Below are 25542 nucleotides of genomic sequence, written 5' to 3'. Positions count from 1 at the left end.
CCTTAATTTTTAAATGCCTTTTTGTCATACCCCTTGGACTTATCTGAAACAATAAATTGCATACTTAGCTAGTTTTTATTTTGTTTTGTTTTGAGGCAGTTGGGGTTAAGTGACTTGCCCAGGTTCACATAGCTAGTAAGAATCTGAAGCCGGATTTGTATTTAGCTCCTCTTGACTCAAGGGCTGGTGCTCTATCCATTGTGCCACCTTGCTGCCCAGTTGTTTTTTTAAGTAACTCATTTCATTGGTTTAAAAGAAGATCTTTTTCAAAAAGTAACCCCAAAGTGGAGTAATAAGCATGTCAACAATTTTTTTTTTAATTTGAAGGACATATTCTGTGACCTGTCTATCCAGTGACAGAAAAACTATTAATTTGGGCAGGTTGGAAGGTACCGAAGAGGACACCTCATATAAACGGAAGTTTTTGATGTGTCTGTAAATGAGCTCAGAATGGCAATTAATTTTTGCTCTACTGTATTGTGACAATTTATGGTATTTTGCTTCTGAAAGAAAAGGAAACTAACCGTGAAATATTTGATCTGTGTTGATTATGTAGCCTGCTAGTCCAGAAATGCAAGCCAGTGGTGATGTAGTGGAGAAAGCACTGGCTTATCCTGCTTCTGAAGCTTAATACCAGTATGACCTAGGGCAAATCATTTAACCTACCTGGTTCTGGTTTCCTCAGTTGTGAAATAAGTGGTTATATCAGTGCTGTTAAACTCAAATAGAAATGATCTATATATTGCAGGCCACATATTGACTTAGTTCTAAAATGTAATGTTATCTATATTTTATTCTATTTTTAAAATTTTGTTAAATATTTCCAAATTACATTTTAATCTGGTTCAGGCCACACTCAGGAATTGTGACAGTCAACAGGGGCATCATGTATGACACCTCTGGGTCAAACTAGGTGAGGTTTCTTGATCTTCTGATTTTTATAGCACTATGAATTCCTCTCCATTATTTAAGTATAACTTTTACCTTCCCTAATTTTTTGACACTTAATTTTTCCGTTGTAACATTGTAGGTTTTATTTAGTTAATTTTTAAAATAATATGAACTATACCATTTTTGAGAAAGGCTGTGTACCTTCAGAATGGATCAACTTGGAGTAAGGGAGCCCTTGGCACAAGTCCTGCCTCCCACACTGACTGGTTGTATATAATCATAATTCCTTGAGTACCTCCTTCACAGGATTGTTGTGGGGCTCGAATGAGGTAATAATTAAAAGTACTTTGCCCACTTTAACGTCTTATACAAATGTCAGTTAATGTTGCTCTCTTCATCATCATCTGTTAGGAAGCCCATCTTTCTTTGGTCCCAGATCTTCTTCGTTGGTCTTATTATTCCTGATGTGCTGGTTTTTAAAGATAGCATTTTTTCCCTTTGTCACAGCAACCCTGCCTTTTGCTTATTTTCTCAAACAAAGTATAGTGATACTTCAGTTATTCACATTGCTGGAAAATACTTGAGTATTCAGGTTCTACTTAAGTGAATTTTTTAGATAATTGAAGCTTATCTAAGTGCCAAACTTTTAAAAATATATAATCTTAACCATTTTCAATCTAATTTTTTCTAAAATGTATTATACCTTTCCTTGCTTTCTTTTCTTAAAAAAAAAATCTTTTATTGATGCCTTTTGTTTTAACATCACTTTAATTTCTCAACATATTGCTCTTCACCTCTCCTCCCCAGCCATCTGGCTGTGGCTACTCTTACCTTATAACAAGATAAAGAACATAGTTCAGACTGTATTTGACAGTTTGTTAATATTTCACACACACACACACACACACACACACACACACATATTTCCTTATCTCTATTAAGAAGGGAGGGATGCACATTTTCTCAACTCTTTTCTGGGGTCAAGTTTGAACAATATAATGAGGCTATGTTTAGGTTTTTTTTCTATTTGTTGTGATCATTGTATTGTTTTCCTGGTTTTGCTTATTCCACTCTGCATCAATTCATACACATTATCTTGTATTTCTCTAGTTTTTCATATTCATCGTTTGTTTGGATGTAGTATCAGTTTATTACACCGAGGAGATGAATTTCATTAAAGGATCAAAATTCTATTCTATTACAAGAATTCGCCCCCAAAACTCTAGAAACCATTGGATATTCACTTTGTGCAGTTTGGGATGGGTTTCCCTTGGATTTTCAGATTTATTTTTGATATGTGTTGTATTCACATCCTGGCTTCTTGTTTGAGAAATGTGGCCTCTGCCTTCAACCAGCCTTTCTTAGTTCAAGGTAACTAGCCTTTCTTTTGAGATCAGTTCTTGTAGAAGATTATAATTTGCATTTTTTGTAGAAATTTTCATCCCTTTCAAAAAGTATGTGAGGAGCAGATGTTAATTACTTGATCATCTTTGTTTTATTGAAGTAGAAACTGAATCCCTAAAAACATGCAGTACCATACATCATATCAGTCACAACATTGAAAATACAACTATGGCCTACATTGTCCTAAAAAGAAGGGATTTATTTCTGGGGGCGGCTAGGTGGCGCCATTGTGCATAGAACGCTGAGCCTGGACCCCGAAAGACTTGAGTTCAAAGTCAATTACAGACACTTAACAACCTTGTGACTCTGGGCAAGTCACTTAACCTTTTTTTGCTTCAGATTCCTTTCTGTTAAACAGGATAGTAATAGTACCTAACTCCCAAGGTTGCTGTGAGAATCAAATGAGGTAATTATTGTAAAGTGCTTTGCACAATTCCTGGCACAAAGTAAGCGCTAACTTTATGAAGTCACTGGTTAATGCAGTATGTGAATGTCCCAAAGGTAATTAGCAAACTGGAACATCCTAAATCTTGGTTTCATTTTGCCAAGTAAGTTGCTTCTAGGAAACCTAAGTTACACGAGTTAGGAATAGTTTAACTGCAGGCTATCTGTGAGAATGAAAATTCATTTCTGACTTAAATGCCAAATAAATGATTTCTTTTTCTCCTCATACCCCAAGGTCTTACATATTCTCAACCTGCTGCTGTTGCTTTTTGAGACTTGATCTCCCTATCTTCCCCCAGCTGGAAGTATAAGAAAGCTTATTAAAAAACAAAAAGGATACACAGGTGTATGGTAGAGGTGGAGTTTTAACCAAGTCTTCTGATCCCAAATCTACCGCTACTTCCATTGCCCTAGACCACCTCTCTCACTTCACCTCTTTAAGGAGAACCTGTAAACCATCTTTCCATTTTTCTGCAACTAATTTATTTTTTCTGGTTTCTTTTATAGCAAGAATATCAATATTGACATAATTCAGTTCCTCTAATAGTATGGTAGCTAATATTATGTCAACTCACTGGTTATTGGAAAAGAATCTCACTTTTAGAGTAGCAGTAGCACAGCTTGTATTTATGGACAGTGAAAAAAAACTTGTCATTCCTAACAGTCTATGCTCACTTTTTCACCATTTCTCTACCCCCTCTGCAAAAGCCAGAGGGAGATGCACAAAACTGAGGGAACTGTTGTGTTTTTATTTGTGTAATGGGTTATAGTGCCCAAAGATTTCATCACCTAACGGCTAACTTATTCACGACGAAGCCCCCTCCATACTTAACTAGGTTGGTCCTTGCAAGGCAATCACAGTCGGCCCCCAGAACTGTTCTTGAAGCCATTCCAGAGAAGTAGAATGTAAATTAGGATCATTCTTCTTGAGATACCACTTTGAGGCACTAGAGCAGGATTTTTTTTTGAGTGGCTGAAATGCAGTTTTATTACAAATTTAAAATTATATGTTTTATTAGCTAGGAGGTCTCTATGATTTCCTGAGTACTGGAGGTAGATCTCTACTAAGAAATACAGGTTTTTCATGTTGTCGTGTGTAGCTAAGGAAAATTAGAAACCCAAAACACACTTACTTGGAAGCATTTAATAAATCAGTTAATTGATCCGTTAGTCACCTCCTGAAAGAAAAATCTAAAAGGAAAAGCTTAAGGAATGTTGCCAAAATCTAGAGTTCTCACATTAAAAAAAAATACTATCAGCATCCAGAAAGAAGCAGTTAAGAGTACTAAGGAGCAGCAGTAATCTGGAACATAATATTCAAAAGCTTCTGTGGTAAATTAGAGGAGGTCTTGTAGTACAGTGTTCCATAAGTCAAAAGAGAAACTTAAAACCAAGAACATCCTGCAAAGCCAAGGATAATCCTACAAGGGGAAAGAAATGGATCTTTAATGGAACATAGGACTTTCAAGCATCTCTGATAAAAAGACTAAATAGGAACTTGGAAGTACAAACTCAAGAATCAAAGAAGCCAAGAAAGATGAATTTATTTGAATAATTGGAAAGGGCACTATAGTGATGTAGTGTTAACATTCAAATCCAGCTTCTGCCACTTATTAGCTGTGTGACCCTGGGCAAGTCATTAAATATGTCACCCTCAGTTTCCTCATCTGTAAAATGGAGATAATAATACTACTTATCTCTTAAGGTTGTTGTGAGGATCAAATGAGATAATATTTGTAAAGTGCTTTGTAAACTGTTAGGTGCTGTGTGATTGCTGACCATTAATAATGATAGAAGAAGCAAGTGTCCTTTCAGAACCTTTATGTCTTCAGAGGGTATTGAGGGAGTTAAATAAGAAAAAGAGGACCTGGGGATGGGTTGGTTATGTTCTGAGGGTTTTGAAGAAGGGAAAGAGAAGAGAGAATAGAAGGAGGAATAAACTAGTGTAGAAAAGAGAAAGAAGGAGGGATGGTACTTAGTATTTCTCATAATTGGGGTGTGTGAGAAAGGTGTACAAACATGAAGGAAGGAGAGAAGTAGACATCCGATGAACTTCACTCATTTAAGACGGACAAAGGAGCTCGAGCACATAGGTACGCACACACGAATGGATTCTAATACTGCATTGTAAGAAATGATGAAAGATAATTTCAGAGAATCCTGGGTAATATGAACTGATGTAAAATGGAGCAAAACCAGGAGAACAGTTTATACAAGGACAACAGCGTTATAAAGAAAAGTGAAATAACCTAAACAACTCTTGACCAATGCATTGACTGGCCATGTCTCCAAAAGACCTGTGATGAAGCATGTTATCTACCTTCTCATGGAGAGGTTATAGTTTCAGGGTGCAGAAAGAGACATAACATTTTGAACACAGCCACAATGTGGATTTATTTTGCTTTAATATCATTATTTGACACGGGTTATTTTTTTTCCCTTTTTCTTTTTAATTGGGGAATGATTGGGAATAAGGTGGTTAGCAATAATAATTCCCCAGAAGAGCCACTGAAACATTTTTTAATGTATAGAAGGGAACCCAGAAAATTTAGAAGGAAGCACAGACAGGGAGGACAATTTTGAAAGAAACATGGGGAATTAAGATAGTTTTTTTTTTTTAAGGCAATCTGAATGAAATGGTGATTCATGGTTTTATATACAATCCTCTTTTTGTGTTCACATATACATGCACAGACAGAGAGAGAGAAATGTTCTTTTTTTGATTTGTTAAGTTCAGAATATAAAATTTAAAAATTAATTGCTTCCCTGCATTCAGAATTAAGAGTTTTTTCTTAGACCTATGCTCATTTCATAACCATGGTGCTTCTACTCTGGGTTTTTGCCATATCTAGATCTAACATATTTATTTGGTTTTTTTAAAAAGTATGCCTTTTATTTTTATGTCACATTTCTGAATATACCTTACATCTCATCTGCAAACCATCCTCTGTAACATAAATTTAAAAGAAAAGGGAAAAGCAGTTCAACAAAACTGACTGGTATATCAGTTGTGTCTGCCATAATTTTGAATATCGTATACCTGTAGTTCCCCATCTCTTCAATAAATGGAAGGAGTTACATTTTCTCAAACTTTTTCCAGGTCTAATGTTGGTTATTATAATTACACTGTGTTTAGTTTTGTTTTATTATTCTTTATTTTTACATTGTTGTGGTCATGAATATTGTTTCCTAGTTTTGTTTACTTCACTTTCAGTTCATAGATGTCAGTCCATGCTTCTCTGAATTCTTGCTAAATTCATTTTGTTGTTTTTATTATATTTTCTGTGAAAGAGAGAAGGTAAGTCTTTAGTATTGTTTCTTTTCACAAGCCATCTTTATTTTAGTAGTTTCATAATGTGCATTTGTTGATTGGTTAAAAACAAATGAAACCCATTATGTCGCTTTTTCAGGAAAGGATCTTTCTTCTCGGAGTAAAACAGATCTGGATTGCATTTTTGGAAAAAGGCAAAAAAGTGAGATTTCTAAGGTAATTGGAATTGCTCTACATGTAACTGGGTGGCCTGTGTCTTGTCCCTCAGGATTTGATTTTCAGCTTTTCTTGTGTATGTGATATCTCTTTCTGTCCCTGATCTGAGAACCCAAGTGAATAAGGAAATTTTTACACTAAAGCTCCTGTTTTAGAAAAGGCTCTATCCAAATGTTACATGTGGTATTCATCATCATCTTCCTCCTTGGTAGGCATATATTGTCTTCCATAAAATACTCATGGAATGTAATTCTCCCTCTGGTTTGGCTGGTTCATTGAAACCCACAGAGGAATCCTTTCTTTTGGTGTAGTCAGAGTGAGAAGAACATCTACCCCAGCTACACACAGTGCTACGGTATTGTGTAGAATCATACTGCAGTAGAAGTTCCACTTGTTTTATCCAGGCTACAAGCCACATATTTCTGTAGCTGTGCAGAAGAGACCCTCCCTATGGTCCTGGGTCCAGTGTATTTCTATACAGACTTTAAAGTATTTTGTAAAGTTTGGGATCTAATCGTTTCAGGAATCCTGAGGGAATTTGAGATTTTTTTCTTCCTTTCTTTGGCATTGGAAGTTTTAGTAGTTGTCTGAAGATGGCCTAGACCAGGGCTGTCCAAAATGCGGCCTGCGGGCCATCTACAGCTCCCACTGCAATTTATGCTGCCTGCCTACAGGCGTAGAAATTTACATAAATGCTTTAGTAAACTAAGCTGAGCTACCACAGAACTCTCACTAAAATGGCAAATCAAAATATATTGTCTGTTGTTTCAATAAAAACGTAAGGTCGGACTGCCCTGGCCTAGACTGTAAGACTGAGATAACCAAGTTACAACACATGGGGCATCTAATTGAGTCTTGGCAGGTACTTTTTATGTTCTTAAAACAACCTAAAGTATTTCTTTGCTTTATTTTCATATCCTTATACTTTTAGTAGAGGAAGATAAACCGACATAAATAATATATGAGATACTGAGTGCTTATTGCTTACTTTTAAGATCCTCTTAAAGGTCTTCTGAATTACCAGTTAGAAGTATGGTTAAGGATATCTTATGTAATTCAGAGCTAAGAGAAGGAGGTCTTGATGATTTTTGCACTCGAGTAATCCCTTTCGTCATGTCTTGGTTTTCTGTTCTTCAGTAGTTTTTTAGTCAGAGAACTATTGTGTATGTTTGTATTTATAATTAAAAGACCTTCTGTTGATTATTTTCTATTTATTCTGTATAAAGGTTGTTTTGTGTATATGTGTGTGTGTATATTGTCTCCCTTAGATTGTAAGCTCCTTGTGGGTAGGGACTGTCTTTTGCCTCGTTTTGTATCCCCAGAGCTAAGCACAGGATCCAAATTTATAAATAACATGTAAAACTCGTTTTTCTCTAAATCTACTTAGGTGTAAACTCCGTGCAGGCATGGACTGTATTCCTTCTCTTCTTTTCCCCAGTCTTTCTCTGGTGCTGAGTTAAGTATTGGATTATTTTTGGACCTGATTTGGGATTTCATTGGTATAAGGAACTCCCAGTGAGAAAACTCCCTTTACTAATGCAAATCTATAACAATTGTGCAGGTTATAGTCTTAGAGGGTTACCGTGGGGCATTAAGAGGACAAGTGACTTGTCCAGGGTTGTATAGTTAGTATTTGTCAGAGGTAAGACTTAAAACTGGGTCTTCCTGACTCTGAAGAACTGCTCTCCGCTCATACCACCACATTGTCACTCTAATCTTATACACAGTAGGCCTTAAATAAATGCTGTTTTTTTCCGTTAAAGTACTCCTACATCTTTAGCAAGGAAGATTTATTCATTTACGTGATCAATAGCTATATATTAAATGTCTGCTAAGGGAGCTCCATGGCACAGTGGATGGAACACTAGACCTGGAGTCAGAAAGATGTGAATTCAAATTCAGCCTCAGATACTGATTAACTATATGACTCTTGACAAGTCACCTAACCTCTGTCTAATCTGTCTTCAGCTGTAAAATGGGGTGATAGCATCTAATTCCTAGTGTTGTGAGGATCAAATGAGATAATGTTTGTAAAGTATTAGCACAGGTCAATCAATAAACATTTATTAAGCACCTTCTATATGCAAGATACTGTGCTTAGCTCTGGGGATACAAACAGAGGCAAAAGACAGTCCCTTCCCTCAAGGAGCTTAAAATCTAATGCAAACAAATATATACAAACAAACTATATACAGGATAAATTGGAGATAATTAACAGAAGGAAGGTGCTGAAATTAAGACAGATTAGGGAAAGCTTTCTGTAGAAGGCAGGATTTTAGTTGGGATTTAATGGAAGCCAGGGAAGTCAGTAGTTAGAGTAGAGGAAAAAGAGTATTCCAGGCACGGGAGACAGCCAGAGAAAAATCCCAGAGCCGAGAGATAGAATGCCTTGTTCACGGAGTCCAGTGTCACTCACTGGATTGAAGAGTACAAGGTTGGGGAGTAAAGTTAGTAAGACTAGAAAGGTAGGAGGGGCTAGATTATGAAGGGCTTTGAATGGCTAAGAGAGCATTTTGTATTTGCTTTTAGGGGTAGGAGGGAGCCACTAGAGTTTATTGAGTAGAGTAGGTGACATAGTTGGACCTGTATTTTAGGAAAATTGCTTTAGTGGCTGAGTGGACAATGGGTTGGAGTGGGGCGAGAGTTGAGGCAGGCAGACCCAGCAGCAGGCTATTGCAGTAGTTCAGAAAGGGCCTGCACCAGAGTGGTGGCTATGTCAGAGGATAGAAGGGGGTGTCATCTCAAAAGGTTGGTCCATAGTAAGTACTTAATAATTTCATCTTTCTTTCCTTCCCCAGAACTGAACTACACCTTCAAAGAATTTAGATCTTAACTCAAAAAATACTCATAACCTCAGATCTAGCTGGAAGGGACCAATGGAAAGAGTCATATCACAGAGCTGAGGTTCAAAAACAGAAGTGAAATCCAGTGTACTTTTTACTTAACCACCTTGCAATTTAGAGACAAAGACAGTCTTTGGGGCAGTAAGGCAACGGTGTGGACCATACAGTAAATGACCAAGTGCATCATAATACAATGCAAGCTAGAATTGTTGAAGTCTTACCATGTTTTTTCATACATACACACTCACTATTATATACATACATATATGTATGTTATGAATATACATATAGTCTATGTCAGAACTGTCCAAAATGCAGCTGCCGGCTGCAGTGGGCTGCATGCAGCCTGCAGTCCGATTTATGCGCCAGCCTACCAGCATAGAAATTTATATAAATGCTTTAGTAAACAGCCAAGCTACTGCAGAGCTCTCACTAAAAGGGCAAATCAAAATATATTGTCTCTTGTTTCAATAAAAACATAAGGTTGGACAGCCCTGATCTATGTTATCCAATGAAATTATATATACATGTAAAAAAAAAAGACAGTTCAGCAAACAATAAATGTAATGTGCTTAATAAGTCCATTAATCTTATTAAAGGTCCTACCTGCAAGGTCTAGACACTGGTGGACAAAGATATTTAATTGTTTTTTATATATATGGGTTTTAATCTTATATCTATAGTACATAGCTCAGTCCCTTCCACAGAGCATCCTTAATAAACAAGGAGCCAATATACTATTGGGGATCTACAATTTGTTCACCAGTAAGCATAATTAAAGTTCAGGAGTAAAAAGGACAGAGACACCCAGGTGGCTCCGAAAAGGCTTCCTAGGCATGATGGTACTTCAGTTGTTCTCTGGGGAGATATATAAGGATTCTGAAAGGCTGAAATAAAGAGAGAGTACATTCTAGGCGTGGGCACTGGCTTAGGCAAATACATGAGGGTGAGAAATGAAATGCTGAAAACCTGATTTTGGCTAGAACATAGACTTTAAAAACATGATTTGTGTAAAATTGTGGAAGGCATTAAATGCCGGACTAATGAGTTTTTTTTTTTTTTTCCTTGAGGCAGTAGGGAATCACTGAAGGATTTTGAGCAGGAAAGTGACATAGTTAAACCAGTGCCTTAGGAAGGTTATGTTGGTAGCTGTGCAGAGATTAGATTGAAGAAGGGGAGAGTAGAAATAGGAAGTTGAGATGGGAGATGGTCAGGACCCAAAATAAGGTAGTGGTGATATGGGTGGAAATAAAAGGACAGATGAAAGAGATGTTATGGAGAGATTGTACAGGACTTAGCAAACAAATAAGAAATTGATGAGGAGTTCAAGGAAAAAAGTCACAGGCCAGAGTAATGATATTGGAGGCTGTGAAGGTTCTCAGATCTATCAGAGCTCACTCTCCCTCTCTTTGTCAAAACCAGAGCAACTAATTGCTTCTTGGCTTCTTTCATCCATAATTTCTTCCTTCAAAATTCTGCAGCGAACCTAATTCTCACAAACAAGAAAGAATGGATTTGATTATTAAACTGAAAATGATGGGAAGTTTTGGGGAAAAGTGATTACTGTCTCCTAGACTTTGTAATAGAGGACGGAAAAGCTAGGTTCAGTCTGACATGGACCCTAAATTTTGGATTTCAGAGGATTTAGAGAAAGAATGGGCACAATCCTATTGATTAAAATTGATTAGGGGGAAATAACTGAAGAGGAAATAAGAAACTCAAGAATGAAATTCTGAAGACAGGAAAGGAAACAGTTTTGATGAGGAGAAAAAATAAGTCATCGAAAGAGACCATTGTAGATGCACAGAAAACTTACTAGCAAACATTTTTAAAAGATATGTGCAGAAGTTGGAGGCAAGGACAGATAAGATAAATGCAAAAGCATAGTACTCTAAGTATAGCACAAGGAGTGCTAACACTAGATTATTTTTTCCATCTTTTTTTTAATAAATTTTTTATTTTTAGTTTACAACACTCAGTTCTACAAGTTTTGGGGTTCCAAATTTTCTCTCCCTCCCCCCAGCCCCCCAAGATGGCATGTAGTACTCCAGTGTAGATTCTACATATATCTTCACATTGAACTTATTTACATAATAGTCCAGTTGTAAAGAAGAATTATAACCAATGAAATGAATCATGAGAAAGGAGAAACGAAACCAAAAAGGAAGGAAAAAGGAAAAAAAAAAAAGAGCAAAAAGTTTGCCTTGCTCTGCATTCAGACTCCATAACTCTTTCTCTGGATGTGCATAGCTTTTTCCATCATGAGTCTTTTGGAGCTATCTTAGAACCTTGCATTGTTGAGAAGAGCCAAGTCTATCAAAGTTAGTCATCACAGAAGCAATGTGTCTGTGGTTGAGTACAATGTTCTTCTGGTTCTGCTCCCTTCACTCAGCATCAGATCATATATGTTTCTCCAGGTTCTTATGAAGTCCTTCTGCTTTACATTTCTTGTAGCACAATAGTATTCCATTACATTCATATACCACAATTTGTTTAGCCATTCCCCAATTGATGGGTATCTCCTTGATTTCCAATTCTTTGCTACTACAAAAAGAGCTACTATAAATGTTTTTGTACAGCCCTTTGTATAGCCCTTTGGGCATTGTTCCAAATTGCTCTCCAGAATGGTTGGATCAGTTCACAACTCCACCAACAATGCAGTAGTGTTCCAATTTTCCCACATCTTCTCCAGCATTTGTCATTTTCTTGTTTTGACATGTTAGCCAATCTGACAGGAGAGATGTGGTACCTAAGAGTTGTTTTGATTTGCATTTTTCTAATGAATAGTGATTTAGAGCATTTTTTCGTATGACTATAGATATCTTTAATTTCTTCCTCTGAAAACTGCCTGTTCATATCCTTTGACCATTTCTCAATTGCAGAATGACTTGTATTCCTATAAATTTGGCTCATTTCCCTGTATATTTTAGATATGAGGCCTTTATCAGAGACACCGGTTGTAAAGATTTTAACACTAGATTATTAAAGAAATGTTACTGAGCAAAGGAAGCAATAATTATCAAAAGCATGGCTTCAACAGAAACAACTCGTGTTATACTAACATTATTTACCTTTTTTTGATAGTTCTAAAGTGGTAAATTAAAACAATGCTATATGTAGCTGTAGCTTGCCTGCAGGTTAGCAAAGCATTTGATCAAAATTTCTTATTCTTAATGAAAAGATAGCAAGATATGGACTAAATAGTGGTGCAAATACTTGACTTTAGAATTGGTTCCATCAACAGCACCAAAGAGCACAGAACCCATGGCAAGATACTAAAGGTGGTCAGAGACAAGTGCATGTGAGAGGAGAAAAAGAGTAAAAAAAACAAATGCAAGAAGGTAGAGACGTGTTTAAAGATAAGTTTGAGACACTGAGGAAAAAAAGCATTGGATTGTACAATATGCAGTTTGGTTTAGTGGAAAGAGCATTGGATTTGGAGTCAGAGGACTTGACTCGAGTTTGCATTCTTGCTTATTATCTGCCTGACTTCGGGCAAATCACAACTTCTGGGCATCTGTTTTTCTGTTTCCAGAATGAGCAGTTTGGACGGAATGAGCTTCAGAGTCACATCTAGTCTTAAATCCTGTGACCCTACAGTACATTTAAATAGTTTAGAATAAGGCCACCCATAAAATTTATTTCTGTTAATTTTTTAAATAGAAGTGAGGAAAGGAAAGCCAATAAAGTCAGAGTGCCAAAGAATAGCTTGACCTTTTTGCCTCAAGCTAGTCCCGGTTTCAGTTATCTGCCCCACCAAAGCAAGGTAGATATTATATGTAGCTCCATGTGATTTACAGACATGTAAAATACTCAACAATATGTTTTTAAAACATTATGAACAAATTACAATATAGCAATTGCTTGTTTATCTAGAATGGCAGTGATGTAAAATATAAATGAATTTTATAAACAGAAGCTTACTCTTTACATACCAGAGCTTTTAAAAATTTAACCATCTGTTTTTCTGAAACAGAAGCTCTTTAATAAAATTTTAAGTTTTTTTCTTGATAACTCAGGGTATAATACAAGTACATTCATCATTCTGTTTATCAGTTATGGGGACTTTCCTGTCCTTAGTTTGATTTCATCTGATCCTATATAAGCAGCTTCTTTTTTATTTTTGTATTACAAATTCATTTTATTTTCGATTCACAGAACAAAACAATCATTTCCATAACACATACAGTTAAAAAGATGATCGTACATGAAACTGCAAATCTACCATGTATAACTTGCTATTTCCTGCAAAAATACAATAGTTATCATGTAAATTTCTTTTCTCTTTTCTTTTTTTCCTCCCTCCTTCCCCCACATCCCTGCCCTGGAGATGGCTACCATTAGACAGAAATATATATTTATATGTACAGTTATTTTATACATACTTCTATTTATCAGTTCTTTCTCTGGATTCAGATAGCATCTTTCTTTATAGCTTCTTAAAGGATATTGTTCCGGATAAAGTCTGGAGAATAATTCTCCCTTCTGTCTTTTTCCCAGGGGCTGCTGAAATTTTGAAAAATAATGTTTTATTTTTTTCCCTAATTACATGTAAAAACGATGTTTAACATTCTTTTTTTTTCAATTTTGAGTTCCAAATTCTTTTTCTTTTCCTTCCTTCCCCCCTCTTTGAGAGAGTAAACAATTTAAGATAGGTTATACCTGTGCAGTCATGCAAACATATTTCTATATTCATCATGGTGTGAAAGAAAACACAGACAAGAAAATGAAAAAAAATAAAGTGAGAAATAGTCTGCTTCGATCTGCATTCAGACTCCAGTTCTTTCTCTGGAGGGGGATAGCATTTTTCATCATGAGTCCTTTGGAATTGTCTTGGATCATTGCATTGCTGAGAATAGCTAGGTCACTCACAGTTGATCATCATACAGTATTGCTGTTACCATGTACAGTGTTCTGCTCCCTTAATTTTGGATCAGTTCATGTAAGTCTTTCCAGGTTTTTCTGAAATCATCCTGCTTATTATTTCTTATAGCACAGCAGTATTAAATTACATCCATATAACACAATTTATTCAGCCATTCCCCAATTAAATTCTTAAATTTTGGTAAAACAAACCAAAAAACCCCAAAACAGTAGTCCGGGAGCTGTGGCTACCCTGTTGAGTAGGGGGGGGGGGGGCGGGGAAGGCTTTCTTAAACATGTCTGATTAAAGTCCAGCATCCAAAATATATAGGGAAATTACACAAATATGTAAAACCTGAAGTCTTCACGATAGATAAATGTTCATATCAAAAGAAGAAATCCAAACTTTTAGCAACCATAGGACAAAGTGCTAAAAGTTACTATTACTAAGAAAAATAAATACAAACTTAAACAATTATAAGATTTTACCTCATATCCATTATATTGGCAAAGATGATAAAAGATGGAAATAGTCAGTGTTGGAGGGGTATTGGGAAGTCAGACATATTACCACACTGATAGTAGATCAGCAAAGTAGATCAGAAACAATTTTAAATTGTGCAAGAGAAGTTGCTGAATTGTTCATATCTTTTGACCAGGTGATTTCACTATTAGGCATATACTTTGATAGAAAGAAAACTTAAGAAAGTTAGGATGTTAGAAGAAATATTCATAGCCGCCATCTGTAGCAATAAAAAACTGGAAGCAAAATGGGTACTTCTTGATTGAAGGATGGATGAACAAATTATAGTATATTAATGCAATAGAATATTATTTTTCCATGAGAAATAATGAATGTGAATTGATGGGAAGCAAAAAAAGCAAACCCAGAAAAAAACCCACAGTGATTAATGTAAATGAAAACAATGCTAAAATAGTTTGCAGAGCACTTTTACATACATTATTTCATTTGGTCCTCATTATTATTCCCCTTTGCCAGGGGAAGAAACTAAGGCTCATAGAGGTAATGTGAGGCCTCAGGCCTCACAGCTAGTGTTTAAGGCAAGATTCAAACCTAGATTTTCTTAACTCCAAGCACAATCTTCTTTGCCACACCACTTCCAATCTTGGCTTTCAAAGATCGGTGACATTGTATACACTGTTTGACATAATCTGTCAGTAGTTGTGTTTGATAGAAAGGAATGTTCTTGAGGGAAGGAAAAAGAGTCTTGGGAAGGGTCTAGACAGAGGAAGAAACAACAGGCCAATTGTAGCTTCAAAAGTGATGAGAATTGACTGAATATCAATGCAAGCGATGAGTATGACAGAGACAGAGTTTGACTAAGGAAGTTTAACCTGACTACTGCCTTCACCTCATAACTACCCTGTCCTTTCAGTTTTCTTTCTTAGGTGTCTTTTCTTCCATTCCCACTACTATCACTCCTTTCCTCTTTCTTTTCTCACCTCCTCTCTGTCTCAGTCTTTTACTTAATTATATGTGAAACAAGACTTTTATTTATTACATTTATTAATTTTGGTTTATGTTCCTGTTCTTTTGAAAAATTAGTTGATTGTTGTAGTATTTCTTTAGGGAGAAACCCCTTGTTACTTTTTATTTGTGTATAGCCATTTTTCCTGGGTATCAGTGGTCCTCATTAGGAAAAAAAAATGCTCTTAAATAAGGTATTGATGATGTCTGAATGACTGAGACAAATTAATAGAGTAAAAAGAAGCCCAGAGATTTAGTTCATTTTATCTAGCTGGCTTGCCAAGTACCAGTAAGAAGTGCTGGCCCTATTTATGTGCATAGTTATGAGATAGTTATGATTTGGGTGTCTGAGCATCCTTAGAATGTGACCTTTACTTTGGGGCAACAAAGTTGTATTTTCTCTTTGTCCTGAGATGCCCTGAGTCTTCCTGTTCTTAAAAATCTGTATTAAAGCCCACTTTTTATGGTTCCTTGCAGCTTTAAAATGTTATGATTCACTCCATGAAGCCATTCTCAACCATCCTGGCACACATTCATCTTTCTTTTCTGATTCCTACAGCATTTATTATCTATATTGCACCAGTTAGCACTTGATTACATATTGCCTTGCTGCTGTTTGTTTATTCCAGAAACCATTGCATTGGGAGCATTGAAACAATGCTATTATATTGACAGTAGGCAGTATTCCTAAGAATGATAAAAGATCTAAGCTATAGGCAGTCCTTCACTGTATCTTGCTTTAGGCAGTGTATGTGTTCTTGAGAAGTAATATATAAATTGAATTTCTATAAATCTAACCATGTTTAAAGAAATCCTACAATAAATCCTTCTGTAAAACAAAGAATTCTTTTGAAAGCAAAGCCACTTTCTAATTTATCTTGTATAACTCTGAATTGTCTATATATATTGGGTTTCCTTAAATTGAGGTCCACCTATAACATCCCCCAAGATAATTGTTCTTAAGAAACCTTTTGGTATTAGTTATAGCAAGACCTTATAGCCAAAGGAAGTGGGTCTTTTAAACAGATTAATTTGAAATAAACTCTTTTGGCTCCTATTCTCTGTTGGAAAGGATATGGCTTGGCTTTTATATTCCCTTGACCTCTCATAACAACATTGAAATCCTTCCAAGCTTTCCTGCACATTGCTCATAGTAATGATAGTGGATGCTGGCCTGAATTGACATTACGTTTCTCATTGCCAAGGTAGAGTTTACTGCTAGCAGTCAAGTGATTTCATGTCTTAAGAATTTCAGAAACTGTGGGAGTCTAGGATGTTGAAACAGCAACACCTGTGGGTGCTTCTGTATTTAAGGTTGCTTTTGTTATTGACTGTATCATCTACATCTGGTTTGGATTGCATGTGTTTCCTTGGCTAAAACTCTTCTTTCATGTTTAGCTACTTGCTGCTTAATTTCACAGCCTTTGACTGTATTTCTGCTTTTCAAATGTGTTAACATGACATATTGAAATTAATTAAGCTCTTTGGATACTATATCAGAGAAATGGAGTATTTTGAAAACCATATCACCATACTGAGAGATACTGAAGCAGATATTTGTTGACCTGATAATAGTAATAGAGATGTGATCTCTTCCCATGGCACAGATCCAGGACTTGACCAAGAACCTCCCAAGACTTGTCAAACCTGATGGCTGTTACCTACTCCTGGTGATTTACTTGGGCAAAAATGATAATGCTGGAAGTAATATATAGAGTCTTGGACAAGAAAGCAAAGACTTTAGGTGAATATTTTAATATTTTAATCATCACTGCTAGCTTGAGGCAAGTGCTTCAAAACAAGGGCACACGTAAATAGCTAATTATAAAGATGCTGTCCCAGAACAATTGGATTTCTGAATCACAGTGTAAAATAGAAGAAGGAAAAACTTCTAGCCAGGGGAAGAGTATACCTAACAAGAACTCATAAGAATGTATTTGCCTGAAGTATTGCAAGCATAATCTGAAGGACTTTAAGGTGTAAGATTGGGGAGGAATCTAGGTAGACAATTACATATAGCCTCTAGTTTAGGTATCATTAAAAAGTAGCTACAATGCAGAAAGAACAGTGAGAAAAGATCTAAACTATGAGCAGTCCTTCACTGTATCTGCCCAGAAACTCACATAAAATGGAATTCAAGAATGTATTTAATAATAAATCTTTTGGCCTCTTATCTATAAATGGATGCACAAAGTACAGGTAACAAGCAAAATGAATTAGAGCTCCTGTTTCAAGGAAGCAAATTGGATGTTATATCTGTCACTGAAATTTGGTGTTATAGGACCCATGACTAGAACATACCAGTGGAATGTTATACCTCATTCAAAAGGAACAAGATACATAAAAGCCAGGGGAAGGGACAACATATCATTATACATTAAGAAGTTATACTCAAAGTGAAGAAAGTCCATACTCGAAGAGGCTTGCATAATGGAAAAACATTTGGATGAAGGTCAGTGGAGTCAGAATTGGAAGCCATGTTGACACCAGAGTAGTTTAGACCACCTGAACAGAAAGAAGAAGTTGGCATCTGGGAAACAAATCATAAACCTGTCATGGAGGCATGTTATCTTAGTGATAGGGGACCTGGATAACTTATGGATCAGCCTTAATAAAAATGTAATCCATCAAAAGATGGAGGAACCAACAAGAGGAGCTTTTGTTCTAGACATGATTCTCAGCAGGAAGAAAGAAATAATTTCTCTCTCTTTACCATTAGTCCTTTATTGCCAACTGGCTATTAGAGTTTACCTCCTAGATGTCTCTTAGGCATTTCAAATTCAGTATTGCCACAACTGAACTCATATTTCCACCCAAACTCAAAATTTCTCCAAATATCCTCATTTCTCTTGATGATACCACTAGCCTACTGGTCACCGAGGTTAGCAACCTTGGGGACCTCCTTGAATGTTTGGTTTCCCCCAACCCTTATATTCATTAGGTTGCCAAATATTGTCAGTTCTGCCTCCACATTCCTCACATCTTCCATTTCTCTCCACTTTGGCCATTATCATGTCTTACCTGGACTGTTGCAGTGGCCTCCTCATTACTCTCCCTTTCTCCAGTCTCTTACCTTGGTGATCCATCCGCCACACAGCTGCCCCTAAAATATAAAAACCTTAGGCTGGTATTTAAGGCCTACCTACCATCTCAGTCTTACTTCATATACTTTACTCCCTTGCCCTCTCTGTTCAGTCCCACTCTCCTGCTGGCTCTTCCCCATACACACCACCCCACCTTCTTCCTTTAGTCTTTTTTGCTAGTTTCCCATGTCTGAAACGCAGTCTCTCCTTACTTCTAGAATCACTAACTTTTTTTTCCAGGGATAGCCCTGGTACTTCTTCTACAGGAGACCTTTCTTGAATTCCATTTCCCTTTCCTTCTTCCCTTCCCCTCCTTGTACAAGCCACCCCTCCGAGCTGTTAATGCTATCTTCTTATTTTGTCTGTGTTTTATATTCATTGGTGTCCATGTTGTAGTCTTATTTGGTTTCTATTTTTTCTAGCAAAGAGAACGATCTTTGAAATGATACAGAACAAAAACGGGCTAGGGAATTGATTTCAGTATAATGACAAATTGAGAGTTCATAAGAGAGCAGCTAGCTGTCCTTTTTGAGGTCAAGTCACAATGCTCATGTGAACTTCAGTCCAAAGTACTGAAAGAACTGGTGAATGTGATTGCTAAGCAACTATTTGTGATATTTGAAAGACTTTGGAGAATGGAAGAGATCCTATAGGACTGAAAAAGAATAGGTATCTTGAATTTCAAAAAAGGAAAGATAGTGAAATCAACAAACTGTGGGTCAGTGAACTTGATTGATTCTTAGCAAAATTTTGGAATGTATAATTAAAGGAATGTTTAGTAAATAGCTAGAAAAGGAAATGGTAATCACCAAGAAAGAGCCTACGTGGCTGTATTATAGGGAACAGGTCAGGCCAGACTAACCCCACTTCTTTTTTTAATCTAGGATTACTACATTAATAATCAGAGTTTCACTATAGCTGTAGTTTATTTAGATTTTGGCAAAGCATTTGACCTTCTGTCATGTTTTCTTATGGACAAGGTGAAGAGACATCAGCTAATGATTCACATCATTAGGTGCATTTAAATGATCAAACTGAAAGAGGAGTCTTTACTCAGTTTGGAAAGAGCCACTAAAACTTTTGAACAGGAGTCACACTTGTGCTTTAGGAAGTTTGAGGAGGGAGAGGAGGAAGACTAATAGGAGGCTGTTATACTTGTCCAAGTAAAATGGGATAATGAGCTGATCTAAGGTGGTAGCAGTGCAAGTGAAGAAAAGGGAAATGTGATAAGTTTTTAGGAGTGGAATCAACATGACTTGACAGATGATCACATATAGCAGATGGGAGAGGGAGAAAAGTTGAGAAGTTTGATGTTATGAACCTAAGTGACTTGAAGGATGTTGGTACCCTCAAAAATGATAGGTAGGTTTTGAGAAAGGGTAGCTTTATGGAAGAAGTATGGGTATAGTTTTGATATTTTGAGTTTGGGATACCTATGGAACATCTGTTTGGTGGTGTCCAACAGGCTATTCATGATGCAGGACAATCAACTAATAAGCATTTTTAATCATTGACTGTGGGCATTATGTTAGGTTCTGTGGAAACAGACAACAAATGAAACCATCCTTACCTTCAAGGAACTCTCATTCTATCAAGAATGATATGTATCTATATCTGGAATAAAGACAAAATAAATAAAAGGTGGCTGGAGGAAGAAGGCACAGTAGATAAATAAGGTGATTAAGGAAGGAGGGCATTGGCAGATAAAGGATGAGGAAGATCAGAGAAAATTTCATGTGGAAGTTGGTGCTTGACCTGCATCCTGAAGGAAGCGAGGGATTCCGTAAGGCAGAAATGAGGAGTATATTCCGGGCTTTGGGAAATGCCATTGCAGAAGCATAGAGACAGGAGTGCCATGCGTGAGAGACAGAGGGAAGGCCATTTTGGCAAGATCAGAGTCTATAGAGAGCACTGATGTTCAGTGAGGTAGAAAAGATAAATTGTAGGGAGCCTCTGGAGTTTATGGAGTAGAAGAGGGATATGTTCTGACTGAACTTCAGGAAAATCAGTTTTGGCGTCTGTGTGGAGGAAAGATTGGAGAGTCTAGAGGCAAGGACACCAATTAGAATGCTATTGGAATAGTTACGCAAGAAGTGATGAGAGCCTGTGATGAGAACTAGATTCTCAGGATTTGGGCTTGATAACATTGATTGAGGAGCCATCTGCTTAGAGATAATGGATGAACAACTGGCATGGAGCTGGTAAGCACTCCTGATAGACCCTTGGAGAATGCCCAGAGTTGGGCGGTAGGATATGAACAGTGATCCAGCATGGGAGACCCAGAAGGCACAGTCAGAGAGGTAAGAGAACTTGGAGCAAGTAGTGCCATGCGAACCCGTGGCAGAGAGAGTATACCCAAGATGGCATAGCTAACAGTACCAAATACAGCAGAGAGGTCAAGAAAGATAAGAACTGTTTGAAAGTTTGTTTGTTAATCAGATTATTGGTCACTTTGGAGAGAGTGCTTTCCATTGAAATGAAAGCTGAGATTTAATAGGTGTGAAGTTTTATACTTGCGTTCAAAAAATCAAGCATATAAGTATAAGCTAGGGAAGGCAGTTCATCCAGAAAAATATCTATGGATTTTTGTGGATCACCAACTCAGTTTGAATGAATAATTTAAGCCAAAAAAGCTAATAAAATGTTAGGCTACATTAAGAGATGCATACCGACTAGCACCAGAGAAATGATTGACCTCTTGTACTCTGTCCTAGTCAGACCGTATCTGGAGTATTATGTTCAAGTTTTAGGAGGGACATTGATAAATTAGAGAATGTCCAGAGACAGGCAGTCAGGATGAAGAGGGACCTATAGATCATTTTGTGTTAGGTTAAAGGAACTAGGAAATATTTAGCCCAAAGAAAATTAGGAGTGGGGAGATATGATGGAGAAGACGATATAACTCCAGTCAAGTATTCGAAGGCTATCATATGGAATAGGTATTAGAAAATATCTTCTTGTCCGCAGAGGGAAGAACTAGGGAGTTTCATAGGCACATGTAGGCTCGATGTAAGAGAATACTTCCTAAAAATTAGAGTTGTCCGAAAGTTATGTTATCATATAGTTATGCCTTTTATAAGAGATTTTTAAATAAGGACTGAATGGTCACTTAGCATTTATTCAGGTACAGATTGGATTAAATGGCCTCTGAGGTCTCTATATCCTGACTGTTGAATTAGTTTTAGGCCCTGAACTTCAGAACTACAAGATTGTACTGAGAGGCTATGGTGCTGGAACAGTTGTGCCAGGATGAAAAACTTATTTTCTACTTCTCTATGAACCTAAAAATTAAAGGTATGGATAGTTAGCATTGTACTAGGTGTTATTGTTCTGCAATATGCAAAGATAAGATAATTGATATGCTCCTATAGAGGTAAAAATAGATTACAGTAGATCCAGAAAACATGAAAATTAGGCATAGGTTGCTCCCAGCTTTATGACAAAATTCTGATCTTAGACAAGTAACTCTCATTCATTTGTTCCCTTTCTAATTCATATTAGTTTTTTGAGGCTCTAGAAGTCATTTTTTGCTGTCAGGTCTTGACTTAATGCTGACATTCTTTGATTCCATTCAGGTACTACTCACTGATTAGCAGGTTTCTGAGAAACACCAATTCCTTTTCTCTTCCTCATTTTCCCCTTGACCATATAATTTCCTGTCATCTCCACCAGAGGGTGTGCAGTGGTTGGAAGAAGAAGTATAAAAGTCAGTTTAATTTTTGGAAGCAACTCTAGTAAAGGTTCAGAGAGAATATAAAGATGCATTTTTAATGAAGCTTCATTGGTAATCAGTAAAAGTTTTAGGGAGTGCCATGTGAAAGTTTCTATACCAAATTTACTCTAGTTATCAGACATATTCATTGCTGCTAAGGAATTTCTCAGATTTGAAGAGACATTTGCTCTTTTAATTCAATTCTTAAGCCAGTAGTGATCAGTGCTGTGTGAATTATTTCCTTCCCTCATTCATTTGTATGTTTTTCCCTTTTTATTCACATCTGGTGAGAACCTAAAAGTAACATTTATATAATAGAGTCACAATACAGTCACAATAGGTACATATCTTTATAGGCCTGTGCAAATAAATGAGTAGTACATTAGTGGCTCTCCTGTTTCATGAGAAATAGATGCTTGTCCTGTCCTCTCAATTGAGGTGAATAATTAATGTAGCCATTTCTAGGAATTTGACAAAGATTTAGTAAGAATTTTCTACATGCATAGTACTATGTTAGATGCTGGTGGAATTAAAAAGATAAAGAAGAAATACTCTCTGCTCTTGTGAAGTTTATAGTCTAGTGGGGATAATGTGACACATCCACAAATAACTAATGCAAATAAAAGGTAAGTTCATAGATGGGTGTAATTAAAGTATTATTTAGGATCTCAAGGAAGAAAAAATCATTTCTGACAAAATGGATCAGGGAAGACAATAGCATTGGAGTTGGATTCTTGAAGAATATATGTGATTCCAGTAGGCAGAGGTGGCATTAGGGAATTTCAGGCATAGGTAACATCATACTCAGAGTCCCACAAATAGAGCGCCTGTACTGGGGATGATAAGTAGTCCCATTTGTCTAGAGCACAGAGTACGTTGGGGAGAGAGTCATGAGCAATAGGGCTGGATAAATCATTTTAGGAAATTTACATTTGCGCAGTTTTCCTTTAAAATTGTTGCTAGATTTATGGAAAGTATACTGTTTTGTGACTTCAGGCTTGTCCTTTATGACCTGACACTTTTCTTACTGATGATGTTTCCTATTCTTACTGAGTTTATGTGTGCTCTATTAGGTATTTTAAATCTGCCTGATTTTATAATAGCTTTTTTCAGAAATACGGGTGTGGCATTTCATTCCAGAGTAGCCTTTGTCAATCTGGACTCTGTCCATTGTTATGCCAAGTTAAATCACAATGACCTCCTTTACGTAGACGTTGTACTTTCTGTCATCATATACCCTTTCAGGTTTCCTCAAGATTTTGTCAGTAAAGGGGATAGTCATGGATCTCCTTTTACCCTAATTTCACTTGGTTGCTGGCAGGTACTTGTTTGAGAATTAGTAATTTATATATATTAAAAAATTTTCACTTAGCCATTCCATTTAAATACTGGTGGTGTCCATTTCTAACTCCCTCATTTCTTCCCTTTTTCACCGTCTCTCTGCTTTATATTAATTGGAAAACAATGACTTTGGGGGAGGAACGAACCTGAATTGGAAATGTTTGCACTTTCTCAGACAAAGAAATGATCGAAAATATTGACTTGAAGTTACTGGGGTCTCCTGAGCCCTGCAGCAGGTATCTGAGCGGTCCTGTGCCTGCCAGGAGGGTGTTTCATTTTTCTGTGTGTCTATCTTTTCTCTCTTGCTTTGTAACTTGGAAGTAGAGGGACTGAAAAACAAATTCCATTAGTTCCTATCTGGTTGAACTTCCTGAAAACCTCACTGTTTTTTTTTTCCTCTCTCTCTCCTTCTCCCCCCTCTTCCCCCCAGTTTCCTTCCTCTATCCAGCTGTGTTTCCTGATCCAGTCTTATCACTGGAGAAAATACTCCTAAACTAGACCAAGGATTGCAAATGAATTACCAACAGTCTCACTAAACAACATGCTTCTTGTACCAGTTCCTGACCAAGAAAATGTGTTTTTTCTGCAACACTTAGAATAGTTAAATATGAGCCCTGTGAGTGTTTTTTGGCATCTCCCAGGATATCCATTTAATAATCCCTTTCCCTAAATTCTGGAAATGAATCTCATAAGTAGATCATTTTTTTTGTCCCCAAACTACCAACTCTATAGCTATAATTTACTTCAAAGTATGTGCTAATTCATCAGTTACTCTTAATTCTTTTCTCATTTTAGACTGTCTCTCATATTAGAAAACTATCTTAAAGGCAAAATTTCTCATCTTCTTGCCTTTTGTTAGTTGGCTTTTCCTGGGATATTTTGTTGAAGTAGCTCATTTTCTATGACCAATACAAAATGGACCTATGCCAATGAACCTTGAGTTCCTTGCTAGAAAAAAAAATTTTTTTACTTGATTATAAATGTCTGCAAATCAAAGATTACTATTTCTTTCATACTGAATTTGAAGTGTGTGTGTGTTTGTGTTTGTTTAAGGCTTAACATGATATAATCTCCAGTAGTGTACTACTTCTATTTTAAAGTAGTATGGAGGTTATCATTGGGGGCATGCTATAGCAGAGCTCCACCTCAGGCTTCACCAAATTACAAAGGCTTCATGTGTAATTCTTGAGGTTGTAACTGCTTACCAGCTCATCAAATATGGAAAGGCCTATTACCAGCAGTGGATTAGGTGACGAATTCTTTATGGGTAACCAAACAAAGAAAAACTTTTAAATGACCTTCAGTCCTTGGCAGCTCCCTTTTATTTCTACAGTGATAGTAGCAGAAAATGCTAAGAATCACAGTTTCATGTCATCTAGACACATGTCTAACCATATTATTCTCCCTTACTCAGCAAACTCCAGGGGCTCTCTGTTACCTTGAGGATCAAATACAAAGTCTCCTGTTTGGCATTGGAAACCCTTCATAGCCTGACACCTCTTCTCCCTCCCTTCTGACCTTTTTATACCTTACACGTTCCCCTACCCCACTGTGTACTTTTCATTCCAGTGACATTGGCCTCCTTATTGTTCCTTGCGCAAGATACTCCATCTCCTGACTCTAAACATTTTCACTGGCTGTGCCCCATGCCTAGAATGCCCTCCCTTCTTATCTCTGCCTCCTGGCTTCTCTGGTTTCTTTCAAGTCCCAGGTTTCTACAGGAAGTCCTTCCCAGCCTCTCTAAATTCTAGTGCCTTGCCTCTTTATTATTTCGTGTTTATCCTATATATATAGCTTTTTTTGGGATACATAGTTGTTGGCATGTTGTCTCTCCTATTAGACTCTAAGCTATCTTTTGCTTTTCTTTGTATCTCTAGTGCTTAGCAGAGTGCCTATCACATAAAAGGTGCTTAATAAGTGTTTATTAACTGACTGCCAGTTGGAACTCTTGGATACTTTAGATGACATCTTTGTCTAATGATTGA

At 36.8% G+C, this 25542-nt stretch overlaps 1 protein-coding gene across 1 annotated transcript in view; it reads left to right on the top strand.

The window, feature by feature from the left end:
• PINX1 (PIN2 (TERF1) interacting telomerase inhibitor 1) overlaps positions 1-25542 on the top strand; it is a 103681-nt gene that overhangs the window by 30958 nt on the left and 47181 nt on the right. Inside the window, exon 6 of the mRNA XM_036750898.1 lies at positions 6150-6226. Coding sequence (XP_036606793.1) covers positions 6150-6226 — 77 coding nt within the window. The remainder of the gene's footprint in view (positions 1-6149; positions 6227-25542) is intronic.

Source organism: Trichosurus vulpecula, chromosome 3 (assembly GCF_011100635.1).
Source record: "Trichosurus vulpecula isolate mTriVul1 chromosome 3, mTriVul1.pri, whole genome shotgun sequence".
Taxonomy (NCBI): Eukaryota; Metazoa; Chordata; class Mammalia; order Diprotodontia; family Phalangeridae; genus Trichosurus; species Trichosurus vulpecula.
The sequence above is the reverse complement of the archived record's forward strand: the minus strand, read 5'-3'. Positions and strand labels throughout refer to the sequence as shown.